The sequence below is a fragment of the Odocoileus virginianus genome, chromosome 14 (assembly GCF_023699985.2).
Source record: "Odocoileus virginianus isolate 20LAN1187 ecotype Illinois chromosome 14, Ovbor_1.2, whole genome shotgun sequence".
Lineage (NCBI taxonomy): Eukaryota > Metazoa > Chordata > Mammalia > Artiodactyla > Cervidae > Odocoileus > Odocoileus virginianus.
In genome coordinates, this window is record NC_069687.1 from 67,236,638 (window position 1) to 67,262,346 (window position 25,709).

At 49.7% G+C, this 25,709-nt stretch overlaps 1 protein-coding gene across 1 annotated transcript in view; it reads left to right on the plus strand.

Moving 5' to 3' along the window:
* SLIT3 (slit guidance ligand 3) overlaps positions 1-25,709 on the plus strand; it is a 723,374-nt gene that overhangs the window by 676,591 nt on the left and 21,074 nt on the right. The window contains exons 28-32 of the mRNA XM_070476865.1: positions 3,604-3,743; positions 5,834-5,927; positions 14,231-14,368; positions 15,790-16,030; positions 18,024-18,154. Coding sequence (XP_070332966.1) covers positions 3,604-3,743; positions 5,834-5,927; positions 14,231-14,368; positions 15,790-16,030; positions 18,024-18,154 — 744 coding nt within the window. The remainder of the gene's footprint in view (positions 1-3,603; positions 3,744-5,833; positions 5,928-14,230; positions 14,369-15,789; positions 16,031-18,023; positions 18,155-25,709) is intronic.

Below are 25,709 nucleotides of genomic sequence, written 5' to 3' on the forward strand. Positions count from 1 at the left end.
CAGGACCCTGGTCCCTGACAAGGGGGGTGGCCCACGGGAAGAGTGAGATTCCTGTATTGTTCATTTAATTTCATTTAATCAGACTCTCATTGTTCATTTAATCAGACTCTCATCTTCCACCTGCACCCTCTCAATGCCTCTCACCCCTTGGTTGCTGCCCAACCGTTAGCAATACTGACTGATTTTTTTTCTGACTTATTATCAAACATGCAGCCTGACCCTGGGGCTGTGGCCAAGGCCAGGCAGAGGAGGGGGAATGAGGTTTGTATGCAAGAGGTTTAACACTGCAGGGACAAGTTAAGGAATTGTGTCATGCTGGTCTATACTGTTTTTAACCAGACTCACCAGAAAGTTTTGGCAGGAAACGTGTCCTCCCACCCAACCCCCTCATCTTCCAGAAGCAGGAGTGGGCTCAGAAGTAGCAGGGATACATGATAGGGAGAAATGTCATCCCTGGGGGAAGGTTAAGGAGGTGTGTGGTTTTGTCTAGAACAAAATCTAACATGTTCTCTGTGCTGTGTACCCCTCTAAGCGTTTTCCTTGTATAATCTCACTCAATGCCTACAATCACCCTGGGGGTAGATGGTACCACAAGTCAACAGATGATGAAACACATGTGGAATTTAACCCAGGAAACTTGGTTGCAAAGCCTGATCTTGGCCACTAAGTCCTGCTCCTGCTCTCGATTAAAAAGCTGCCCTTGAGTTCAGTTCAGTCGCTCAGTCACGTGCGACTCTTTGAGACCCCATGAATCACAGCACGCAAGGCCTCCCTGTCCATCACCAACTCCTGGAGTTTACCCAAACCCATGTCCATTGAGTCAGTGATGCCATCCAGCCATCTCATCCTCTGTCTCCCCTTCTCCTCCTGCCCCCAATCCCTCCCAGCATCAGGGTCTTTCCAGTGAGTCAACTCTTTGCATGAGGTGGCCAAAGTACTGGAGTTTCAGCTTCAGCATCAGTCCTTCCAATGAACACCCAGGACTGATCTCCTTTAGGATGGACTGGTTGGGTCTCCTTGCAGTCCAAGGGACTCTCAAGAGTCTTCTCCAACACCACAGTTCAACAGCACCAATTCTTTGGTGCTCAGCTTTCTTCACAGTCCAACTCTTGCATCCATACATGACCATGGGAAAAATCATAGCCTTGACTAGGTGAACCTTTGTTGGCAAAGTAATGTCTCTGCTTTTTAATATGCTATCTAGGTTGGTCATACCTTTCCTTCCAAGGAGTAAGCGTCCTTTAATTTCGTGGCTGCAATCACCGTCTGCAGTGATTTTAGAGCCCAAAAATATAAAGTCAGCCACTGTTTCCACTGTCTCCCCATCTATTTGCCATGAAGTGATTGGACCAGATGCCATGATCTTAGTTTCCTGAATGTTGAGCTGTAAGCCAACTTTTCCACTCTCCTCTTTTACCTTCATCAAGAGGCTTTTTAGTTCCTCTTCACTTTCTGCCATAAGGGTGGTGTCATCTGCATATCTGAGGTTATTGATATTTCTCCTGGCAATCTTGATTCCAGCTTGTGCTTCCTCCAGCCCAGCGTTTCTCATGATGTACTCTGCTGCTAAGTCACTTCAGTCGTGTCCGACTCTGTGCAACCCCATAGACGGCAGCCCACCAGGCTCCCCCGTCCCTGGGATTCACCAGGCAAGAACACTGGAGTGGGTTGCCATTTCCTTCTCCAATGTATGAAAGTGAAAAATGAAAGTGAAGTTGCTCAGTCATGTCCGACTCTTAGCGACCCCATGGACTGCAGCCCACCAGGCTCCCCCATCCATAGGATTTTCCAGGCAAGAGTACCAGAGTGGGGTGCCATTGCCTTCTCCGATGACGTACTCTGCATATAAGTTAAATAAGCAGGGTGACAATATACAGCCTTGACGTACTCCTTTTCCTATTTGGAACCAGTCTGTTGGTCCATGTCCAGTTCTAACTGTTGCTTCTTGACCTGCATATAGGTTTCTCAAGAGGCAGGTCAGAAAAAAAAAAAAAAAAAAGAGACAGGTGAGGTGGTCTGGTATTCCCATCTCTTTCAGAATTTTCCACAGTTTGTTGTGGTCCACACAGTCAAAGGCTTTGGCATAGTCAATAAATCAGAAATAGATATTTTTCTGGAATTCTTTTGCTTTTTTGATGAACCATTGGATGTTGGCAATTTGATCTCTGCTTCCTTTGCCTTTTCTAAAACCAGCTTGGCCACTGCTGAGTTTTCCAAATTTCCTGACATATTGAGTGCAGCACTTTCACAGCATCATCTTTCAGGATTTGAAATAGCTCAACTGGAATTCTATCATCTCCACTAGCTTTGTTTGTAATGATGCTTTCTAAGACCCACTTGACTTCACATTCCAGGATGTCTGGCTCTAGGTGAGTGATCATACCATCATGATTATCTGGGTCGTGAAGATCTTTTTTGTACAGTTCTTCTGTGTATTCTTGCCACCTCTTCTTAATATCTTCTGCTTGTTAGGTCCATACCATTTCTGTCCTTTATCGAGCCCATCTTGCATGAAATGTTCCCTTGGTATCTCTAATTTTCTTGAAGAGATCTCTAGTCTTTCCCATTCTGTTGTTTTCCTCTATTTCTTTACATTGATCGCTGAGGAAGGTTTTCTTATCTTTCCTTGCTATTCTTTGGAACTCTGCATTCAAATGGGAATATCATTCCTTTTCTCCTTTGCTTTTCGCTTCTCTTCTTTTCACAGCTATTTGTAAGGCCTCCTCAGACAGCCATTTTGCTTTTTTGCATTTCTTTTCCATGGGGATGGTCTTGATCGCGTCTCCTATACAATGTCACGAACCTCCATTCATAGTTCATCAGGCACTCTGTCTATCAGATGTCCCTTAAATCTATTTCTCACTTCCAGTGTATAATCCTAAGGGATTTGATTTAGCTCATACCTGAATGGTCTTGTGGTTTTCCCTACTTTCTTCAATTTAATTCTGAATTTGGCAGTAAGGAGTTCATGATCTGAGCCACAGTCAGCTCCCGGTCTTGTTTTTGCTGACTGTATAGAGCTTCTCCATCTTTGGCTGCAAAGAACATAATCAGTCTGATTTCGGTGCTGACCATCTGGTGATGTCCATGTGTAGAGTCTTCTCTTGTGTTGTTGGAAGAGGGTGTTTGCTATGACCAGTGCGTTCTCTTGGCAAAAGTCTATGACCTGCCCTTGAGTAGAAGGTCACAAAGAAAAGTACAGAGTTTGTTTTGCTGTTTCTCCTTTTGTCTACAAAAGTGACTACCCATAGAACATAGCTGAAGGGTCGCTTAAGAGACAGGGAGGAATTAAAGCTCTGCCACTTCCAGCTGAGGAGTGGTGAAGGCGGCATTGCCCGCAGGAACTGCCCCCAGGCAAGGCAGCACCCAGGGCCAGGAGAGACGAAACACTGCCCGGAGGCGGGAGGCTAGAAGAAATGCTCTCTTAGGCTCCTAAAGGTCTTCCTGCTCAGAACGCCAGGTCTTGTGTGCCCCAAGAATGGCCTCGGACTTCCATCCAGCGGAGAAGCCTGACTGACTGTATTTCCCACCCCTACCTTCCCCTCTGCCGCTCCAACCTACCCCCACTCCCTGACCCTTGACCCCACCCACACATCCCCAAAGCTGCTCCTGCCCTCTGGGCTTCGAGGGGCAGCGGTGTGAGATCAACCCAGACGACTGTGAGGACAACGACTGCGAGAACAACGCCACCTGTGTGGACGGGGTCAACAACTACGTGTGTGTGTGCCCGCCAAACTACACGGGTGAGTCCCCGGCGCCCGGGGTGGGCTGTTGTGTGGGGCCCAGGGTGGGCTTGCCACGCGTTAGAAGAGACCACGGTGTGTGCTCAGACAAGTCCGACTCTGCAGGCCCCAAGGACTGTAGCCTGCCAACTTCTGTCCACGGGATTCTCCAGGCAAGAACACTGGAGTGGGTGGCCATTTCCTTCTCCAGGGATCCTCCCCACCCAGGGATCAAACCGGCGTCTCTTGTGTCTCCTGTGTTGGCCAGCATGTTCTTTACCACTGCTCCCCCTGGGAAGCCCACCACTTTCTAGGCTTCTTCCAAAAACTCCACCTCCTTTCCCCCTCTGGACAAAGACTTGAATCCAAAAAAAGAAAAAAAACCCATAATATGCCCTGACCTGAGGGGCTTCTCAAAGACTTCCCAAAGACCCTCTCCCTTCGTTGGTCCACCCCTCCCCCTCCCACCCCCACAAATCACTCACTCCTCCGCACTTTGAGCAGGTCCCCAGCTTTCGGCTCTCTGTTCGTTTAGTTCGTGTTCATCCCCTCCTTTGGGAGCCCTGGACTCCCCAGTGGTGTCTGAGGCCAGCTGAGAGGCACTTGCCTTCGCTCATGCTTTATTCAGGTCTGAGCTGATGGTGGGAGAATGGACGGGGTGGGGGCTGCCAAGGGAACCCTCACGAAGGCAGTTTCCTGCCTGCGTCTGCCATTGACCGGGGTGAAGTTCTGACGCACTGTACTTTGTTCCTGAGAATGGGACATCGAGGTTTTGTCTGTGCCAGAAAATGTCACAAGTGTCCCACAGAGAATATACCTCTCTCGGTGTTACTGGCGGAGAATAAGCAGAAGAGGCTTAGAAGTCACACAGGTACCCTCCCAGAGAGGGTCTTGTGGTCTTGAGAGGCTGCAGACACAGTGAAGGCAGGGTGGGGTCCGCCTGCCCTCACCGCAGCAGAGAGCCGACTCTGGGGCTCTGTCTGCCACGCTTTTCCCCCAGCCACCCTCAGACCGTCCTTCACCCTGCCCCGCGCACACCCGCCCCACAGCTCTCTGGCCGGAAGCTTGTTTCTCTCCGTCACTCTCCACATGGCCTGACTGGGTGGAATGCGAAGAAGCTATCAGTGGTGTCTTCCAGGAACCTGACCGCTGCAGGCCTGTCTGACCTCCCACATTCCTGCTTTCTGGTGGTGCCAGTTTTCCAGGGCTTATCGGCAGGCCTTATATCTTTGGGTATTTATGACCTGTTAGGCACTTTTCTGACCCTGTGAATTTCAAAGGGGATGTAGCCAGAGACCAGAACTTCAAATTCTTTGCATATTTTCTTCTCTGAGAAAACCCACGGGGCTTACTTGTCTGTAACAGGTGGACTGCACTCCTCAGCTCTAGCTGCCCCTCCAGGAAACCCCTGAGTTTCCACCAGGTTTTCCCGTCATCACGCTGACAGCTGTGTGTTATAATTGCCTGATTATTTGTAGATCCGCCCCGGCAACCCACACACACACACACACACACAACCCCCCCCCCCCCCCCAAGGGGGAGGTTGGGACTGGATCACTGCGGTGTCCCTAGGCCCTGGCAGAGTGCTGCCACACAGCAGGTGGTCCATAAATGAGTGTGGAATGAAAAACAAATAAGCACAGCCCAAAGTCAGGGGTGGGCTTCCGGGGTGGCTCAGGCAGTAAAGAATCTGCCTGCCGTGCGGGAGACCTGGATTTAGCCCCTGAGTTGGGAAGATCCTCTGGAGAAGGGAACAGCTACCCACTCCAGTATTCTGGCCTGGAGAATTCCATGGATTGCAAAGAATCAGACACAAGTGAGTGACTTTCACCGAGTCAGGGGTGGTTTTAGCTGCTGCAGCCCCTGGATAATCAAGTGAAACAGCCAAATGGTGAAGCTCTAACAGTGCCCAAGAGAGGTCCTGGGGTCTTCTTGTGGCCACTGCCAGGGAAACTGAGACAGAGGTACAGAAGAAAGGAGATGCCTAGAGGATAAATGGCAGGCTCCTGACACCATGGCCTCCTGACCAGGGACTGGATGAACCTGACCTTCTAGCTGGGGGATCCCCCTGTATCCTCCCTGACACCTGGGCTCTCTACCCGCCCCACCAGGTGAGCTGTGCGACGAGGTGATTGACCACTGTGTGCCGGGGATGAACCTCTGTCAGCATGAGGCCAAGTGCATCTCCCTGGACAGGGAATTCAGGTGAGGCTCATTCATGCCTGACACCAGGTCCCAAGGATTGGCTCCAATAGCCTGGGTTTAAGGCAGAAGCTCTGGGGTTCCTTCCTTTTTTTCTCCCCCGCTCTCTCTGTTTCTACTACCTGTTTGCTAGCATGTGCTTTTCTATACCTCTGACTAGTCACGGTCTAATTCACTGTCTCTTTGTCAGCGTCTTTCTTTAAGTCTCTGTGTCTGCCCTCCCTGTTCTCTCCTCTCTTGAGAGAGAGGGAGCCCCTTTCCCTGACCCCTCCCTAGTCTTCCGTCTCTTCCCTCCCTCCCTCTCTCTCAGCACATGTTTTCGTTTTCTTTTTCCTGTTAGAACACTTGAGTTTTATGTATTTTTTTATTTTAACACCAAAAGCAGCTAAATGACAATGTTGTGATAGTTTCTGGTGAACAGTAAAGGGACTCAGTCGTACATGCACATGTATCCACTCTCCCCCAAACTCCCCTCCCTTCCAGGCTGACACGTAACAGTGAGCAGAGTTCCATGTGCTCTAAGCAGATCCTTGTTAGTTATCCTTTTTAAATATAGCCTATATATTCCCAGAGTCCTTAACTGCCCCTTCCCGGTGACAACCACGAGTTTGTCTTCTAAGTCTGTGAGTTTCTGTCTGTTTTATGAGTTCATTTGTATCATTTCTTTTTAGATTCTACCTATAATGGGTGACATATGATATTTCTCCTCCTCTGTCTGACTTACTTCACTCAGTATAACAGTCTCTAGTTCCATCCATGTTGCTGCAAATGGCCTTATGTCACTCTTTTTAATGGCTGAATAATATTCCATGGTAAATATGAAACACACCTTCTTGATCCAGTCCTCTGTCTGTGGGCTTGCAGGCTTCTCCATGTCTCGGCTGTTGTAAATGGTGCTGCGGTGAAACTGGGCTGCCTGGATCTTGCAGGGCCAGCTCTCTGGATGTATGCCCAGGAGTTGGATTTCAGGTTCATCTGGTAGCTCTATTTTTAATTTTTAAAGGAACCTTCATACTGTTCTCCATAGTGGCTGTACCAATCTACATTCCAACTAACATTGCAAGAGGGTTCCCTTCTCTCCACATCACCTCCAGCATTTATTCTTTGTGGATTTTTGGATGCTAGCTATTCTGACTGATGTGAGATGATATCTCATTATAGTTTTGATTTGCATTCCTCTAATAACTAGTGATGTTGAGCATCTTTTCATGTGCCTATGGACACATATGCCTATGTGTCCTCTTTAGAGAAGTGTCTGTTCAGGTCTTCTGCCCATTTTTTGAGTGGGTTGTTTTGTTTAGATGCTATTAAGTATCATAAGCTGTAAATTTTAGAGAACAGTCCCTTATCAGTCACATCATTTGCAAGTATTTTCTCCCAATCTGTGTGTTGTCTTTTCATTTTGTTTATTGTTTCCTTTTCTGTACAAAAGCTTTTGAGGTTAAGTAGGCCCCATTTATTGTTTCTCTTTTATTTCTATTATTCTGGGAAATGAATTGAAAAGCATGTTGCTGTCACCACATCTTTTCTTTCCAGAGCTAGTATGGTGGAGCCACCCCACAGGGGGAGCAGTGTCCATAGGGTATCAGGTGCCACTCCCCAGATGCAGCCCACCCTGCCCTCTGACTCCAGCAAGGCTGCTAGCCTGTGTGCCTGTGCATGTTGGGAGGTGGTGGCGGGGAGGAGGCAGGCTGTGGGCTCCGACTGGTCCAGCCACATGGCCAATGGGGCGGTGTCTCCGGGGGAGCGGGGGCACACTCAAGCTGTTCTAAGGATACACAAAGAAGCCACCTCAGGAGAAGACAGCAGTCCCAGAGCCTGAAGACCAAAGGGCGCCCCTGGGGAGTCACTCCTGGGCACTGTCCCCACCTCCTCCCTCCGCTCTCCTTCGTAAAAGTGTGCTGTTGCCTATTCTGGAGAAGATCCTGAGACCTGCAGGTCCTGGGGTCTTCTGACATTGGGAGGGACATCTCAGAACCCTTTGGTGAAGAACACTCTCCTCTCCCCCAAAGCTCCTTTCCACACACCTGCCTCCCCTCCTTCCCAGGAGGCTCTGCACTGAGTGGGGAAAGTGGGGTCCTCCGACACCAAAGAGTCAGGATTGGGGGATCTGACAGAGACCAGAGCAGCTCTGGGAGGAACCCCAGACAAGCCCTCAGCAAAGACACCCAAAGTGACCCTCACAGCCACCTGCAGAGATAAGGGATGTGGGTGTGAAGCTCGGTGTCTCTGCTTACGAGCCTCGAAGGAGAATTCTGGCCGGCCTGTCAGCCAGCGGCATCTCCAGCCACTTCAGGACACAAGCTCAGACTCCAGTCTAGAAGTCCCCAGGAGCTGTCATCACTCAGAGTCTGTTCAGCTCTCAGCCACGTGGCAGAGAGTTCTCAGACCTGGGAGTGCTGAGACTCTGATTCTGTACTGCAAGCTCAGGACTTCTTGCAAACCCATGATCTTAGAAAGCCCCAGACATTATGAGATCACAGGGTCTTAAAACTGTGGACTCTTAGATTCATGGATTCTCCGCAACTTGAACTTGTAGACTCTTAGAATCCTAGAATGTAAGAACGATGGGTTCAGGTTGTTGTCCCCCAGCCAACCCACCGCAGCCCCCAAATCCTCATTGTGGTGAGGATGGTGGGTAGTATCGGAGGTTTCTTATTTCCTCTATCTGAGGCTCTTGCCATGGACCTGGGGGAGGGAAATTTGGCACCACACAAAGCTTTAGAAAAGAAGGAATTCCTGGGGCCTTAGGTAAGGTCCTGGGTGCTGCTGGCATTCTGAGGAGGGGGGAAGAACCTTCTGGAGTAGAGAGGGAAGCCCTCTACCCTAGGAGGTGAGACTTGAGGTGACCACCGAAGGATGGGTGGCACTGGGATGGGCTGAGAGAAGCAGGGGCCTGCAGGCGGAGCAGAGCCCACGGTAAGGTAGGGTGACAGGGCCATGAGCAGGTCTTCTGTGTTTTCCTTTTCTGTCTGGATACATGAAGCCTAGTGACCAGGGCAAATGTAAGAGGAGTGCAGGGCTCTGGCCTCAGAGGGAGCAGAGGAAGCTGAAGTCCTTCAGGTCTGCGTTGCCGACTCCATCCCCTCGGAGATGCGCCAGCTGGGCTCTCGGGTAACCAGTCACCTCAGCATGAGGAAGAGCGAGAGATGCCTCTGCCGCCGGCCCCTGCTTCTCCCACTCCAGGATCGGACTTCAGACCAGGGCCGCTCTTTAACTGAGGGGCGAGCAACATGCTGGGAGGAGAGGCTTAAAGCACAGACTCGAACCCAAAGCTGCGGCGGCTGAACTGACAGGCAGAGTGCTTTGGGTATGCCTAGGAAGGGGTGGTGGTGGTCACTGAGCTAGGAAGACTGGGTGGAATATCCGTGGATGGAAGGAGATCAGTGGTGTTCCCGGCCAGGGGGCAGGAGGCTCAGAAGATGCTGGCTTGGATAAGCACAGTGAGCGTGGAGACTGTCAGAAGTGGTCCAGGGTGCTGGGCTGGGGTTGGGGTGCTAGGGAGTTAGGACCACAGATCTTGATTCTCTGCTCCTGTCCCTGGAAACTCTACTGTAACCAAGACCTCCTTGAGTTCAAGGACAAAACAGAAAGAAATTTGTCTAGCTTTCAAAATCTTGAGATAATGTATTTATGCACAGTGTCTCTTAGAATCTTGACGAAGTCTACAGGCCAACTCAATAATGTTTTTTTTTTTTTTTAAATTAAGATGCGTTTAAATCAAAAGCCCCTTCTCCCAGTGCAACATTTTTCACTTTATCCCACAACGCCCCCCCACCCCCGACCAGCACCATAATGACTCACATCCCCAGGCGAGCCCCAGGGACATTAACAAAAGAGACCATAGCCCCTGCAGCCTTTGCCCAGGTCTGAAGGTGTTTATCCTTGGGCAGTTCCTTGTATGCTGTTCTAGTGAGGCCTCAGCTCAGCAGAGCAGATAGGACTGTCTCAGTATCTGTGACGTGAGCATGGAAGGCCTGAAAGTAACTGCCAGTGCACGCTGAAGGTCACAGGGCCAGAGAGAGCTGGCGGGGCCGGCTCCTCTGGGTCAGGCTCTGCGTCGTCACGTGTGACACTCGGCACCCTGGACGTAGACACTATCACCACCTCCTGCGTGCGCTGAAGCTCAGTGAGGTGGAGCAAGCAGCTGGCGTGTGCTGCCGGAAGGGGTGAGGGCTGACACAGATCTGACTGATTCCTCGTCTCAGTCCGGACATTTCTGCTGTCCTGAAATCAAGGATGTCACTTGGTTATTCCTCTTTGTCCAGAATCAGTAGGTTAAATGCGTATCAAAATGGCATAAACCTTATGCTTTAGAAAAAAAAGATAAAAGAAAAATATTTGAAAATAACAGGGAATGCAGGGTATACCACAAGTTGCTTGTCTTTAGCTGATAAAAAAATATTGTAGGGATTCTTCCCACTAGAGATAAGGTCCATGAACCAGCAACGTCAGCATCCCATGGGAGCTTACTGGGAATGCTCATTCCCAGGCCCCACCCAGACTCCCTGAATCAGAAGCTGTACTTTTACAAGACTCCTGGGGGTTTTGTTTAGGAAGCACAGGTATAGAGAGGGCTATAGCATTGAAAAGAAAAGAAGGCCGTAAACACATCTGCCTCCAGACCCCTACTGCTTCATCTGCAAGGGAGCATGGCTTCCCTCGTTCCTCCTGAAGACTTCAGCAGCCTTGAACTCCGTGCCTACCAGGCTGGGTTTGCCCCTGTAAGTGGTGAGTAGCTATTGTTGCCTCAGAGAAGCTCATACAGCTTGAGTTACTCTGCAGGTACTTAGAATTCAGGAGACACAGGCCCACATTCCTACCAGGGCCAGGTTTAACCCTCACAGAGGCCTGGCCTGCAGTATGCAGCATGCACTCCCACAAAGGCATCCCCAGGATGTCTCTTTCAAAGATTACGATGAGGTGGGGGCACAGCTGTGAGTTTGCACTTGCTGGTGCAGCAGTAGGTCATGTGTTTCAGATTTATCCATCACATAACTAAAGGTGCGTAGGTCAGGTCTTAGAGATTCCATAGCTTCGGAATGCAGGCCCAGTACATTCTCAAGTTCTAGAACTTGCCCGCCTCCAAGGACACTCTGGCACCCTGAATATCATACCTTACCAAGAATCCACAGCACACAGCATGTTCTGTCAACCCTGGCAGCACCAGGACCTACTTGCCATTCCAGCCCACTTCTCTCCATCCTAGAGGGGTGGAGCAAGGAGAGTGGGGAGGGAGGACCATCCTTTGTCCTGATGCTTCCCCAGTCGGGCTCCTCCATCACGTAAGTGTTCCAAGGTCTCACTTCCTACCTCACCACCTGTTACACACCTTCTCCTGCCTGTACCAGCTTCCTCCTCTGACTTGCACAGGCTGTGTTTGTTTTTCGTACTCTGCCCGGTAAAATCCAGCCAGGGACCCCAGAGAGGTGTGCAGGCTCAAGGCCCGGCAGGAAGGAGAGGAGCTAGGAAGGATCTGTGTTCATATGTGCCTGTGTGTGTGCTTGAGCCCCTGTGAGTAAGGTGGCACCTGTGGTCTGTTTCTTGCTGGGACTTTGACACATTGTCGCCTGAGACAGAGGAGCCCAGAGACGCATGTTTCTGGCCCACATTCCGGGAGGCTGCCCATAGCAGCTGCCTCTGGCCAGGTTGAAACCTGGGCCTGCAGGGACACAATGGAGCTGCCAACATCGCGCTGCTCTGGGAGAGGCGGGCAGGCCTGCAAGGCCTGGGTTGAACCATAGCTCCATACTCCCCCCTGGAGACCAAGAGGCATCTATCGAAGGCAAAGGGATCCACCCTTGTCTCTGTTTTTTTTCCCTCAGCTTAATGTTGTTTTTTCTTTTCTTTTTTTGAGTATAATTGCTTTACAATGTTGTGTTAGTTTCTGCTTTTTTTTTTTTTTTTTTTTTTTTTTTTTTAATTTTTTATTTGTTGGAGGCTAATTATTTACAACATTGCAGTGGTTTCTGTCATACATTGAAATGAATTAGCCATGGATTTGCATGTATTCCCCATCCCGGTCCCCCCTCCCACCTCCCTCTCCACCCCATCCCTCTGGGTCTTCCCAGTGCACCAGGCCTGAGCACTTGTCTCATGCATCCACCCTGGGCTGGTGATCAGTTTCACCCTAGATATACATGTTTCAATGCTGTTCTCTTGAAACATCCCGCCCTCGCCTTCTCCCACAGAGTCCACAAGTCTGTTCTATACATCTGAGTCTCTTCTTTTTTTGCATATAAGGTTATCGTTACCATCTTTCTAGATTCCATATATATGTGTTAGTATACTGTAATGGTCTTTATCTTTCTGGCTTACTTCGCTCTGTATAATGGGTTCCAGTTTCACCCATCTCATTAGAACTGATTCAAATGAATTCTTTTTGATGGCTGAGTAATATTCCATGGTGTATATGTACCACAGCTTCCTCATCCATTCGTCTGCTGATGGGCATCTAGGTTGCTTCCATGACCTGGCTATTATAAACAGTGCTGCGATGAACATTGGGGTGCACGTGTCTCTTTCAGATCTGGTTTCCTCAGTGTGTATGCCTAGAAGTGGTATTGCTGGGTCATATGGCAGATCTATTCCCAGCTTTTTAAGGAATCTCCACACTGTTTTCCATAGTGGCTGTACTAATTTGCATTCCCACCAACAGTGTAAGAGGGTTCCCTTTTCTCCACACCCTCTCCAGCATTTATTGCTTGTAGACTTTTGGATAGCAGCCATCCTGACTGGTGTATAATGGTACCTCATTGTGGTTTTGATTTGCATTTCTCTGATAATGAGTGATGTTGAGCATCTTTTCATGTGTTTTTTTGCCATCCGTATGTCTTCCATGGAGAAATGTCTGTTTAGTTCTTTGGCCCATTTTTTGATTGGGTCATTTATTTTTCTGGAGTTGAGCTGGAGGAGTTGCTTGTATATATTTGAGATTAATCCTTTGTCTGTTGCTTCATTTGCTATTATTTTCTCCCAATCTGAGGGCTGTCTTTTCACCTTGCTTATAGTATCCTTTGTTGTGCAAAAGCTTTTAAGTTTCATTAGGTCCCATTTGTTTATTTTTGCTTTTGTTTCTAAAATTCTGGGGTGTGGGTCACACAGCAGGATCCTCTATGACCCACACCCTAGTTTCTGCTTTACAACAACTATAGGTATACATACATCTCCTCCGTCTTGAGCCTCCCTCCCACCCCACCCAATCCCGCCCATCTGAGTCATCACAGAGTCGTCACCGAGTACCAAGCTGAGCTCCCTGTGCGGTACAGAAGCTTCCCACTAGCATCTGTTTTACACATGGTGAAGTATATATGTCAGAGCTACTCTCCAATTCATCCTATTCCCCGCTGTATCCACATGTCTGTTCTCTATATCTGAGTCTTTATTCTTGCCCTTTTTCTAGATTCAAATAAGTTCATCTTCACCCTTTTCCTAGATTCCACATATACACATTAATATGTAATATTTGTTTTTCTCCTTCTACTTCACTGTTTATGACAGACTCTAGGTCCATTCACATCTCTCCAAATGACCCAATTTCATTCCTTTTTATGACTGAGTAACATTTCATACCAGCCTGAATCTCTGGGGGAAAAAAATGAATAAACAATAGAGAAGAATCAAAGGAAGTGCCAATAGCATCATTTCTTCACCATCCTCATCAGCTCCTTCTACATTTCACCCTGCTTATTCAGTGTGGACCTGCACAGAGTGGATCGCTTAGTTTCTTAAACCACCATTGAGAGGTGAAGGTATTGATCGTCAGCCACATTTAAGGATGGAGAAACTGAAACACAGAGAGGCAACGAGTAGCAGATCCACGGAAACAGCATCTGACACACACAAGCGTAAACGAAATATCGTTACACTGTGGGGACCTCGGGGAAGTCAAGTCCGCTCTCCCAGAGCCCAGGTCTCCTCCTGATACTGGAGGGGGACAGACCCTGCCTCAATGGGTGCTGAGAGACCTCCCTCAGCAAGGTGCTCTGTGAAAGGTGCAGGAAGGAGGGCCAAGCTGAATATTAGTTCTGTGTAGACAGTGGTAGACCCAAGCCAAAACCTGTCTCACTACAACATGAGCCCCTCAGCCAGCTCCTGACAAGGTTTGACTGGGATCTCCCACTGTCTTCATAGAACTAGTCTATAAGGTGCGCCGTGCAAACCAGGCAGACACTGACTTGCAGGCTGCGGGCTGGGCTTTGGGGAGCTCGCAGGAGCTGAGGGGCCTTGAGGGCAAGGGGAGATACAGGAGAGGCTGCCTGGAGGCTGGCCAGGCCACGGAGCAGCCTTGCTCTGCTGTGTCGCAGGTGCGAATGTCTCCCTGGCTACAGCGGGAAGCTCTGCGAGGTGGACGACGATGACTGCACCACCCACCGGTGCCGCCACGGGGCCCAGTGTGTGGACGCGGTTAACGGCTACACGTGCGTCTGCCCCCAGGGCTTCAGGTAGGGCTGAGGGGCTGCCGGGCAGGCGGTGGGGGGTGGGGGGGGGTTGGGGGGGTCCCAGGCGACCCTAGCCCTGCATCTCCATGGCGTCTTTATTTCCCAAACCTTCCTCATGCCCTCCAAGTCCCAGAGCAGACATTGTTAACCCCGTGCTGTGGATGGAAAAAGGAGGTACCCAGGGCAACCTCGTGGCAGCTGGACTTAGGGTCAAACTTGGGCATGATCCCATGTGATGAAAGATGATACTATTTTGGAGCCCAGCTTGCAGGGTGGAGATAGCCACATGGCCACGCTGGCAGGATCTTCTTTCTAGGCTGGAGAATAAACCATTATGGATTCCCTAGTGGCAGGAAAATGGAGGTGGATGGGAGGATTTGGGGGAGTCGCTGAAGCCTGGAGAGAAGAGACCGGAGGCACTGGCCAGGCGGTCAGCTGTCGGGGGGTATGTGGTGGAGTGTATGGGTGTCAGCCCCAGGCCCCTCGCTGACCGAAAGGGCAGGCCACAGGGGTCCCGGGTGGGGGCAGGAACCGCAGTCACAGGGCTCAGCCTGGAGGACGTGTTCTTTACACACGGCAGGTCTCACAGAAGCGTAGATCCAAACGTGCAGATGAGCCCTGAGCTGGAAGGAGCCAGGAGTTCTCAAGGCGGCTGGTTCCAAAGACTCACAGAGGCCCTGTGCATGCGAGGCTTATGAAAATATGTCTCAGGGCTATGAAATTAGAATCAGGGGTGGGGAGAAGGAGCTGGAAACCCACACTTTTAAGAAAATGTTTCCAATTGTGGCAAAATGCACATAACACAAAATTTGCCATCTTAAGCATTTTTAAATGTACAGTAAGTACATTCATATTGTTGTGCAACTATCGCCACCATCCGTCGCCAGAAATCTTTTTATTTCACAAACTGAAACTGTGCCTCCGCATGCCCCCTTCGATAGCCCCAGCAGTCACCACTCTACTTTCCATTTCCGTGAGTCTAACCTCCCTGAGTGCCTCATATGAATGGAATCAGTGTTTGTCCTGTAACCGCTCCTTTGGCTCAGTGCCATCTCAAGGTCCATCCGTATTGTCACATGTCAGAATGCCCTTCCTTTTCCAGGCTGAATAGTGTTCCGTAGTCTGTACATCCCATGCTCATTCATGGCTAGAAGAGAATCTGCACCTTTAACAAATGTATCTCAGGTGATTCTGATGACACAGAAATTGAGGACCTGCACTCTGGTCCAACCACATTATTTTAAAAGTGGGAAATCTGTGGCTTAGAGAAGGAACCAGCCTTCCCCCGGTCACTGGCGGGGCTGGAACCAGTCCCCGTTCCCTTTCATGACACTCTCTGCCCAGGCAGCCCTTTGGCCTAAATGACCTGTTGTCTCCTCTCACCTCCCCCGTCCTCTCTCCAATCGTCCTCTCTGCCTGCCCAGCGGGCTGCACTGTGAGCAGCCCCCGCCCATGGTCCTGCTGCAGACCAGCCCCTGTGACCAGTACGAGTGCCAGAACGGGGCCCAGTGCATTGTGGTGCGGCAGGAGCCCACCTGCCGCTGCCCCCCGGGCTTCGCCGGCCCACGCTGCGAGAAGCTCATCACCGTCAACTTCGTGGGCAAGGACTCCTACGTGGAACTGGCCTCAGCCAAGGTCCGGCCCCAGGCCAACATCTCTCTGCAGGTGCACCTCCCCCCAACTCAGCCCTTGGAAGGACCGAGACGTGCCCCCAAGTTCTGACTGTTCTGCAAACAGCTGGGGTGGGGGCCCTGGGCCAACTCCATGCAGAGGCTTCTACAGACAGCTCCTGACTCCTCGAGGGAACAGTCATTCAACTACTACCTGCCAAGCAGGCAATGGGGATTCAGTGGGGGACAAGACAGCCAAGCCCGTTGCCCAGGACAGGAGAGCAAGGAAATGGTCAATGACAACCCTTGGTGATGTGGGAGCATGCAGATGGGGCTGTAATCCCAGCCTGCTTGGAAGAATCAGGGAAGGTTCCCCAGAGGCAGTGATAACTAAGCTGAGGCCTGAAGGATGAGTAGGAGTTTGCCTGCAGAGGGTGAAAGGGCTGATAATGCAGAGTGAAGAGGGGGTGCATTCGAGCCTGGGAGATCAGCGTGTGCAAAGACCCAGAGGCAGGAGGGAGGAGGGCACCTTTCAGGGAGCAGGAAACTGTTTAGTGTGAACCAGATTCTTTTCCAACTAACTTCTGTCAGGCTCCTTACCTGTGGATCTGAGTAGTTCTTCCAAACCACATTTCCAGATGACCTCAGTGCTGTTGGGGGCAGAGGGGAAGGCAAGGGATATGATATAGAGAGACCCAGATGGCACTCATGCTAGAGAACTCACCTGCCAATGCAGGAAATGTAAGAGACATGGGTTTGATCCCTGGGTTGGGAAAATCCCCTGGAGAAGAGAGGGCATGATAACCCACTCCAGTATTCTTGCCTGGAGAATCCAATGGAGAGAGGAGCCTGGCGGGCTACAGTCCACAGGGTCACAGAGAGTCGGACACAATTGCATGACTGAGCATGCACGCACATGACATAGAGCAGGACCTGCCTATAGAGCAGGCTTGGTGAGCAGTGGGTGACCCAGAGGCGCGGCTAGAGGGTGCAGGCCAGGTAGCAGCCCTGCCGTGTGGCATCCACTGAGGCCCCTTCTTCCTTCTGGCTGTGGCTACACTAGCCTGGGTTTAAACTTGTGGAGAAAAATGTTCATTCAACAAAGATCCACTGGCCATCTATACCTGCTAGGTACCATTCTAGAGACTGGGGCTGCAGAGATGCACCAATGTTCACATGGCCTCACCTTGTGGAGCCCCCCGTCCATAAGCAGGCCTCTGAGATGGGGGTAGACTACTGGCACGCACAAGAAAGAATCTCCAGTTGCCATCACCCCTTGTCCCGGGTCACTTCACTGCCCTCCTGTCTTCCTCCCTTAGTCCTGCCCACCCAGAGACCCAGTGTTACGTCCCAACTAACTGGGCCCCGGGTCCCAGACACCCCAGTGCTCTATCCGACTGCCTGCTCCACACCCCCTCTTTCCGCTGCTCCTGTGCCCGGCGGTGGGCACCAACAGGCTGGTCAGCGAGCCCAGCCTTGCAGCCCCATGCCTGGCGAGCATGTCTTCTGAGCAGCAGCTTCTGAAACCAGTGCTTCTCAGCCTTGGCAACACACTGGAATCTCTCGGAGCACCTTATCTTTGCCTGGGTCTCACCTCTAGCGATTTGTATGTAATTGGTTTGGGGTGAAGCCCAGACACTGGTGTTTTAAAAAATTTCTGAGTTCATAGTCAACACTGAATTACATAGTGGTGGTTAGTCTTTTGTTTCTAATTATTACTATATACAAAGAGATGAAGGCCCCAAGAGGCTAGATCAGAGCTTATGGTTCCTGGCATTTTTATATATGTGTTCACTTACACACACACACAACATAAACACATAGCCACACATATTGAATACCCCGTAAGTATTTGGAGTTGCTCGATCAGCATTCGCTTGAGTACTAAGCACAGGCCTCCGTCATGGAAGTATACAGACTAGATGGAAGAGGAAAGAAGGACATGAATTCAGACCCAGGGTTCGCTCAGGAAACGCCACCGGAACAGGGCTCTGGGAGGCGGGGAGCGGGAGGGGCCTCGGGGCGGCCCTGACTCTGCCTCCCTCCAGGTGGCCACGGACAAGGACAACGGCATCCTCCTCTACAAGGGGGACAACGACCCCCTGGCGCTGGAGCTGTACCAGGGCCACGTGAGGCTCGTCTACGACAGCCTGAGCTCCCCGCCGACCACGGTGTACAGGTGAGGACCACGCTCCCGGCCCCGCGGCAGAGCGCCCCCCACCCCAGCACCTTCCCGCCGGCATCCAGCGCTGCCAGAAGCTGCCGGCAGCTCTGGTTCTGCTTCTCCCCACTCCCCACCCCCAACACACACACACACACACACACACGCATGCTGTCACAGAGTGGCGGGTGGGGGCAAGAGAGGCGGTCTTGGAGGAAGGGAGGACGGCAGACCCACCGGGAGATGACACCTCATTACCATAAGATGAATGGCCAGCTGGCTCCTGGGCAGGAGCCTCTGCTCCAATGGAGATGAGGCTGCTTAATGAGATGCCCTTTTAAAAATGTCATCCTAATCTTTGATTAGTTTAAGAAAGAAAACAGGGGGAGATGAGCTTGGAACTCAAGGGGAAGAAATTCCAGAGCAAGGAGAGAGTAGGACTTTTCCTTCAGTGACTTTCAAACTGTTCTAAAGGACAGTATTTCCTAACCTTCAGTCTTTCCAACCATCACCCTGATTTTTACATTATCTGTATGTTAGCTGGGCTATTACTTAATGCCCTCCCTTCATCAGCTTTAAATCTGCTCACTTTTTAAATTTAGCTTCATCCTGAGTAATATCATCTGTGAAATTACAGCTCTGCTAGTTCGCTAGCTTATATTTTTTTTTCCTCAGTCAAATGAATTCTCAACTAGGGACATTTAAAAATTATTTTAGTTATAAATATTTTTATATACGTATAAAGGGGATTACTCAAACGAGACGTGTTTGTCTGTGTGACACGTAAAATCACATAAAACCTCTGCGTGGAGGGGGAGCCATTCCTGGGGAAGGCGCAGGATGTAAGAACAAAGCCCCGTCCAGACGCCGGCCTTGCCTCCTGGAAGCAAGAGCTCGTCCGATCGCGATGAGTGAAGGGCAACATTTTTCCCAGTAACTAAATCCTTTCTTCAATCAAAACTTTACATGGGATTCAATCATATTAAGCACACAGGAGCACGCCACCCTGCAGAGCTGGAGGGAGCACTCTCCTCCTTCACGCACACCCTCGCGGAGGCCCCCAGCACGTCTCCCACGAATCCCAGTTGGAAACCATTGGCACAAACCAGTGGTTCTTTTTTAAAAATTTATTTATTTGGCTGCGTAGGTCTGGGTTGTGGCGTGTGGGGTCTTCGCTGTGTCAGGTGGGATGTTTCATTCTGGCGCCTGTGCCCAGTGCTTGCAGAGCTGGGGCTTCGTTGCCCCAGGACACGTGGGATCGTAGCCCCACAACCAGGGATTGAACCTGTGTCCCTCTCATTGCAAGGTGGATTTTTTCTTTTAAGATTTTTCTATTTGCTTTTATTTTTGGTTGTGCTGCATCTTTGTTGCCGCGCAGAGCTTCCCCTGTGGCAGAGAGCGGGGGACTTCTCTTGTCGGAGCACAGGCTGTAGGCCTGTGGGCTTCAGGAATCGGGGCCCGTGGGCTCTACTGTGCAGGCTTAGTGGTTGTGTGCACTGGATTGGTTGTTCTGCGGCATGTGGGATCTTCCTGGACCCAGGATTGAGCCCATGTACGTGCTTTGGTAGGCAGATTCTTAGCCACCAGCTGGGAAGTCCCAAAGCAGTCGTTCTTGAGGTGAAGCCCCAGAGCAGCTGCAGAGCTGGAAGCTTGTTAGAAATGCACATTTTCAGATCCCACCCTGGACCTGCTGACCCAAGCCCGAAGCGCTCTGGGGTCCGACCCAGCCACCAGCTGTAAGGAATCTGGAGATTCTGAGAAGTGCTTGCTTACCCACGAAGGCTTCCTGGGGGAGGAGCCATTTGTAATGGGGTCCTAAAGAACGTGTCTGAGGAGGGAAAGCGGCGGGCCGCAGGCTGGGAGAACAGCAGCCACCAGCCTGAGGGGCCGTGAAAAGGCAGTGGCCATGAAGAGTCACAGCCCAGAGGGTGGCTGGAGAGAAGACTGGCCGGGTTTGGCCAGCAGGTTCCGTGAACGTCCCAGCGGCCTCAGAGCTCCCTGGAGCCAGAGGCTGCTACCATCTGTGTTCCTGGGGCCACTGGTCGTGGGTGAAGTCCAGGGGACAGAGGCCGGGTCCAGGGCTGCCTGACCAAAGCCTGAAGTGTCAGACATACCTAGGTTTAGCTGAGTTCTCCCATGTCTCCCGCGGTATTCTCCCACGTACTGTGGATGAGAACACTGTGTCCCTCAGGTGTTTCTGGGAGCTGAGGGTTGAGAAAGCACTTGGCAAGTTGAGCCGGTACATGGACAGGCCAAGGACAGAAGGTGACAGCCAGACCGTGGAGCGGCTGGGCTCTGTCCAAAGCTTAGGGCCCTCCCCTGCCCTTCCCACACTGAGGTCAGCTGCTGGTTTGGTCAAAGGGTGTGCTGTTGATACAAATGTTGGCATAGTCTGCTGGTGTCTTAATCAGGGCGGCAGGAATGAATCAGAACCTGTAGAATGGCTACTCCCTTGTCAGGGAGTCAGGTGAGAGATAGCAGGCGGCCCTTGGGAGACCCCAGGCCCCTTTTCTTACCTCTGGGAGGAACCAAGGAAAGGATGTCCCTGCCAGGATCCTCATGCCAAGTCTGGTGACATATTTTGTGCCCTTCAACCCCCAATCCTAAAGGCCCAAGTCTCTAAGAATCTCGTATTAAAAATGGTTTTGTTGGAACTTCCCCAGCAGTCCAGTGGTTAAGACTCCATGCTTGCCGTGCAAGGGACATAGGTTTGATCCCTGGTCGGGGATCTAAGATCCCATATGCCATGAGGTGTGGCCAAAACATAAGTGGTTTTGCTTCCAAATACTTTTCTCTAGGTAGGCCTGGTTTTGCCCCGATAGTGCCTGCTTTCATTCACTCAGGAACATCTCTCAGGCACTGTTACTGAACCAGGTCTGACTGATCCAACTCAAGAGAGAGGCAAATGTTGATAGAAAGGGAAGTTGTTGCTTTTAATCAGAATGCTGGCAATCTGGGGAGATGGTGGACTCAGTGTCCCCCAGAAACCACTTCCGAAGATTCTGTACTGCCATGAAAGCTTTTAAAGAGGAAAGAGAAGAAATCTGAGTTAATCACTGAGACAGGGAGTCAGAGTGGTCACCGCCTCCCCCCTGTGCAGACCTGTCGACTTCCTGTGAGTCTCCTTCAGATGCTGTCTTGCTCACAGAGTTTGTCTGTGAGATGACTGAAGGGGAAGCTGGGGAAGAGATATGGTCATCTGTTAGTTACTTATTCGTTTTGTTCTACTTTGATCTATAGAAAGAACTAACAGATTACGCAAAGTATCGTGCAATCCAAAGATCTGAGTAGAGATGAGCAGAGCGTGGGGGTGCCTGAATTAAGGTCAGTGAAAACACACAAGTGCCTTCTGCAGGGAGCTCCTTCCTGCCCAAAGCTGCTCACAGCACCTTGCCTTGGTCCTGTGCTAAGGGTTGGAGCCGCAGTTCAGAGGAACACAGTCCAGGGAGGAAGGCAGATGTATAAATAAGCAAGTGTTGCAGGAGCAGGATAAAAGACGTCTCTCAGGAGATGCAGTGCCTGCTGTAGGGACAGTGAATAAGGAACAGATGGTTGCTTCTGCTTAGAGAACCAGGGAAGGCTCCCTGGAGGAGGAGGTGATGTCTGAGCTGAGACATGAGCTATGGCTGATGAGTGTTTCCACAGGCTGAGAAATGAGACTCTGGGGAAGGGGAGACCCCACCCATGTGCATGGAAACCAGGCTGGGAGGAGCTGAACAGCAGCCGACGTAACCAGGAAGCCATCCCAGCCTCAGAAAGCTCTCCTCCCCCGTCACAGCAGTGAGCTTGAGAACTTCAGAGCCAGGGTGCACTAAGTTGCTTCAACCGTGTCCCGACTCTTTGCAACCCCATGGACTGCAGCCCACCAGGCTCCTCTGACCATGGGGATTCTCCAGGCAAGAATGCAGGAGTGGGTTGCCATGGCTCCTCCGGCTTCCTCACAGGAAGGCAAACCACAGCTGATCTCATCAGGGAGGGGGCAGCCTGCAGACCCCGTTAGGGAAGTACAGGCCCAGAGCAGCTGGGTGCCATGCAGGTTCCCAGCTGAAGTTGCAAGTAGTGAGATTCTGTTCCAGGCCCAGATACACAATACCCAATCCACAAAAACCCACCCAGGTCCTCCCTGCCCCAGAATGGAGGCAGTCTGCACTATTCCTCTGTTCTAAGACTTGTCTGAGGAGCAAACTCACCTGCATGCAAGGTCCAAGGGACCTAGTAAGGTGACAGACTTGAGGGAAGTGGGTCCCAGCAGGAAGTGTTGCAGACCGTGGTACCCTGCAGGGTACAGTGCCAATAGATGCAGCTGTGTGGGGAGGCAGAGTCTCAAAAGAAGCTAGCAATTCAGGGTTTCCATGGGAATTCAAAGTTTAAAGGGTGACCATTTTAAAACAGCCCCTGAGATCCCTCTTTGGTGACCAGTGCATGCTCCCTCTGGTCTTAATCACCACAAACCCATCCACTGCTAACTCTTTGTCTTATCCAGTCCTCACTGCAGGCCCCAGGTGAGCGTCATCACTCCTGTTTTAGGAGTGAGAACCTTGATGCTCAGATGAAGCCTTGGCCCAGAGGCCAGGAAATGGCAGAGTTGGGACTCGAAGCCAGACCAGCCTCCTATCAGAACCCCATCTCCAACATGTTAGGGAGAGAGGTGGGCCAAGAGACAGCGTGTGGTCCTGCTCTGATGGTCTGGGAGCCTAGTGTTGCTAAGGCGCAGGCTCAGGCCTCAGGCTGCTGCCTAGCTGGAGTCCCAGGAGCTCTTTGTGAGGCTCTGTCGCCACCTAGTGGTCATGCCTCAGCATCCAGGTGCCTGCTTCCAGCACAGAAGAGGGATGACCATTCACCCACTGTGGTGTATGGTCCTGTGCCTTGGGAACTTGGATTTGAGTCCTGCTTCCACCACCCACACTTTAAGATTTCAACCTGGACACTTTCGATCCCTGAGCTTTAGGTCTCACTTATAAAATGGGGAAAAATTGTACATCCCATGTACAACTGTTAGGGTTAAATGAAATAAGCACTTGCATAGTTAACGACTCAACACAAGCTTTCTCCTCTTCCACCCCCTCCCCTGCAACAACTGTTATTAAAAGGAGAGAACCCCACTCTGAGCTGTTTCATTGGGCTTAGTGGATAATGAGGAAGGCTGTCAGAGCCCCTTTCTTCTCTGAAATTCCTAAATATATTACCAGGAAACTACTTACTGCGCCTTGGAACCATAGTAGGATTATCTCTTTTAGAATTCACAACAGGTTGTTTGGGGTTTGGTTTTGTTTTTCCAATTTTTTTCTCTTCTTTTGTAGCAGCAGAGCCATTTTTCCCATCTGTGTTTTACTTCAAAGTCCACGATTTAAAAAAAAAAGAGAAGTAGAAATGGAACCGTTGTGATTCACAAGGTGGTGCCAAAAAATCAGAACCTGCAGCACTGCCAATCCCAAACCTTCAGGGACCCTCTGTTTGAAAACCACCAGCTTCAGGCATTATTTCCAGGAAACCGTGGGTAGGATGTGCAGGAAAAAGGTTGCTTATTAACCGATGAGCACCTACTGGCACAGACAAGGTTATGGGAGGTTTTGATTTGGAGTGAATCCTTACTTTAATTGAGATAGTAACATCACATATATGTTATATATAACATATAACATTATATTGTTTCAAGTGTACAACATAATGATTTGATATTTGTATATATTGCAAAATGATCACTACAGTCTTAACTAGTTAAGATTCATCACCATACCTAGTTATAATTCTTTTAACTTTATGATGAGATATTTTAAGACTTACTCTCTTAGCAACTTTCAAAAATAGAATATTATTAACCATAGTCACCATGCTGTACATAGCACCCCCAGGACTTACTTAGCTTGTAATTGGACGTTTATATCTCCTGACCCAGTTCTGTAGGTCACCCACCCATCCCCTACCCCTGATAACAACCAGACCTCTCTGGATCTGCAAGCTCAAGTTTTTTTCATTTTGCTTTGTTTTAGATTCCACATATAAGTTAGGTCGTATTGTATGACTTTCTTTTTTTTACTTTTTATTTTGTATTGGGAAGTGAAAGTGAAAGTCACTCAGTCATGTCCGACTCTTGTCGACCCCATGGACTATACAGTCCATGGAATTCTCCAAGCCAGAATACTGGATTGGGTAGCCTTTCCCTTTTCCAGGAGATCTTCCCAACCCAGGGATTGAAGCCAGGTCTCCCACATTGCAGGCAGATTCTTTACCAGCTGAGCCACATGGGAAGTATTGGGGGTATAGACAATTAACAATGTTGTGATAATTTCAGGTGAATAGCGAAGGAGCTGAGCCATACATATATATGTATCTACTTTCCCCCAAACTCCCCTCCCATCCAGGCTGTCACATAACATAGGGCAGAGTTCCATGTGCTATACAGTAAGTGCATGACCTTCTTTCTCATGGCTGAATAATATTACACTGTGCATATATACACCACATTTATCCATTCATCCATAGATAGACATTTTAGGTTGCTTCCATGTCTTGGCTACTGTAAATAATGTTGCAGTGGATGTCAGAGCATAGATAGTTCACAAGAATTTTTTTCTTTCAGATAAATATCTCAAAGTGGACCTACTGGATCATATGCTAGTTTTGACTATTTAAGGAACCTTTATATTGTTTTCCATAGTGGCTGCACCAATTTATATTCTAATAATGCACAAGAGTTCCGCTTACTCCACATAAGCACTTGTTATCTGTCTTTTTTATACTAGCCATTCTAACATGTGTGAGACGACATATTGTTGTGGTGGTTGTTTACATTTCCTGAACAATTAGTGATGCTGAACACCTTTTCATGTGCCTGTTGGACATCTGTATGAATTCTTTGGGAAACTGTTTATTCAAATTTCCTGCCCATTTTAAAATCAGATTGTTTGGGCTTTTGCTATTGAGATGTATGTGTTCTTTATATATTTTAGATATTAACCCCTTATCAGATATATGATTTACAAATATTTTCTCCCGTTTCAGTAGGTTGCCTTTTCATTTTGTTGATGATTTCCTTTGCTGCCCAGAAGCTTTTCAGCTTGATGTAGTCTCATTTATTTTTTGTTTCTTGTGTTCTTGGTGTCAAATCCAAAGAATCATCACCAAGATGATGTCAAGGAGGTCACCGCTTTGTGCTCTTCTAGGGGTCTTATGTTTCAGGTTTTATGTTCAAGTCTTTAATCTATTTTGAGCTAATTTTTGTGCATGGTATAAGATAGTGTGCGGTTTCATACCTTTGTATGTGACTGCCCGCTTTTCTTAGCACCATTTGTCAAAGAGACTATCCTTTCCCCATTTTATATTCTTGGTTCCTCTTTTGGAAATTCACTGACCACATGTGCATGAGTTTATTTCTGGACTTTGCATTTAGTTCTGAAAGGCTGTTGCTGAACCACAAAAAGACACTGGGATTCTTGGCCTCCGGAGGAGAAGAATTCAATCTGGGGCCAGAGACGAGGCTGGATCGCTCAGAGCTTTTGTGTAATAAAGTTTTATTAAAGTATAAAAGAGATAGAGAAAGCTTCTGACATAGGCATCAGAAGGGTGCAGAAGG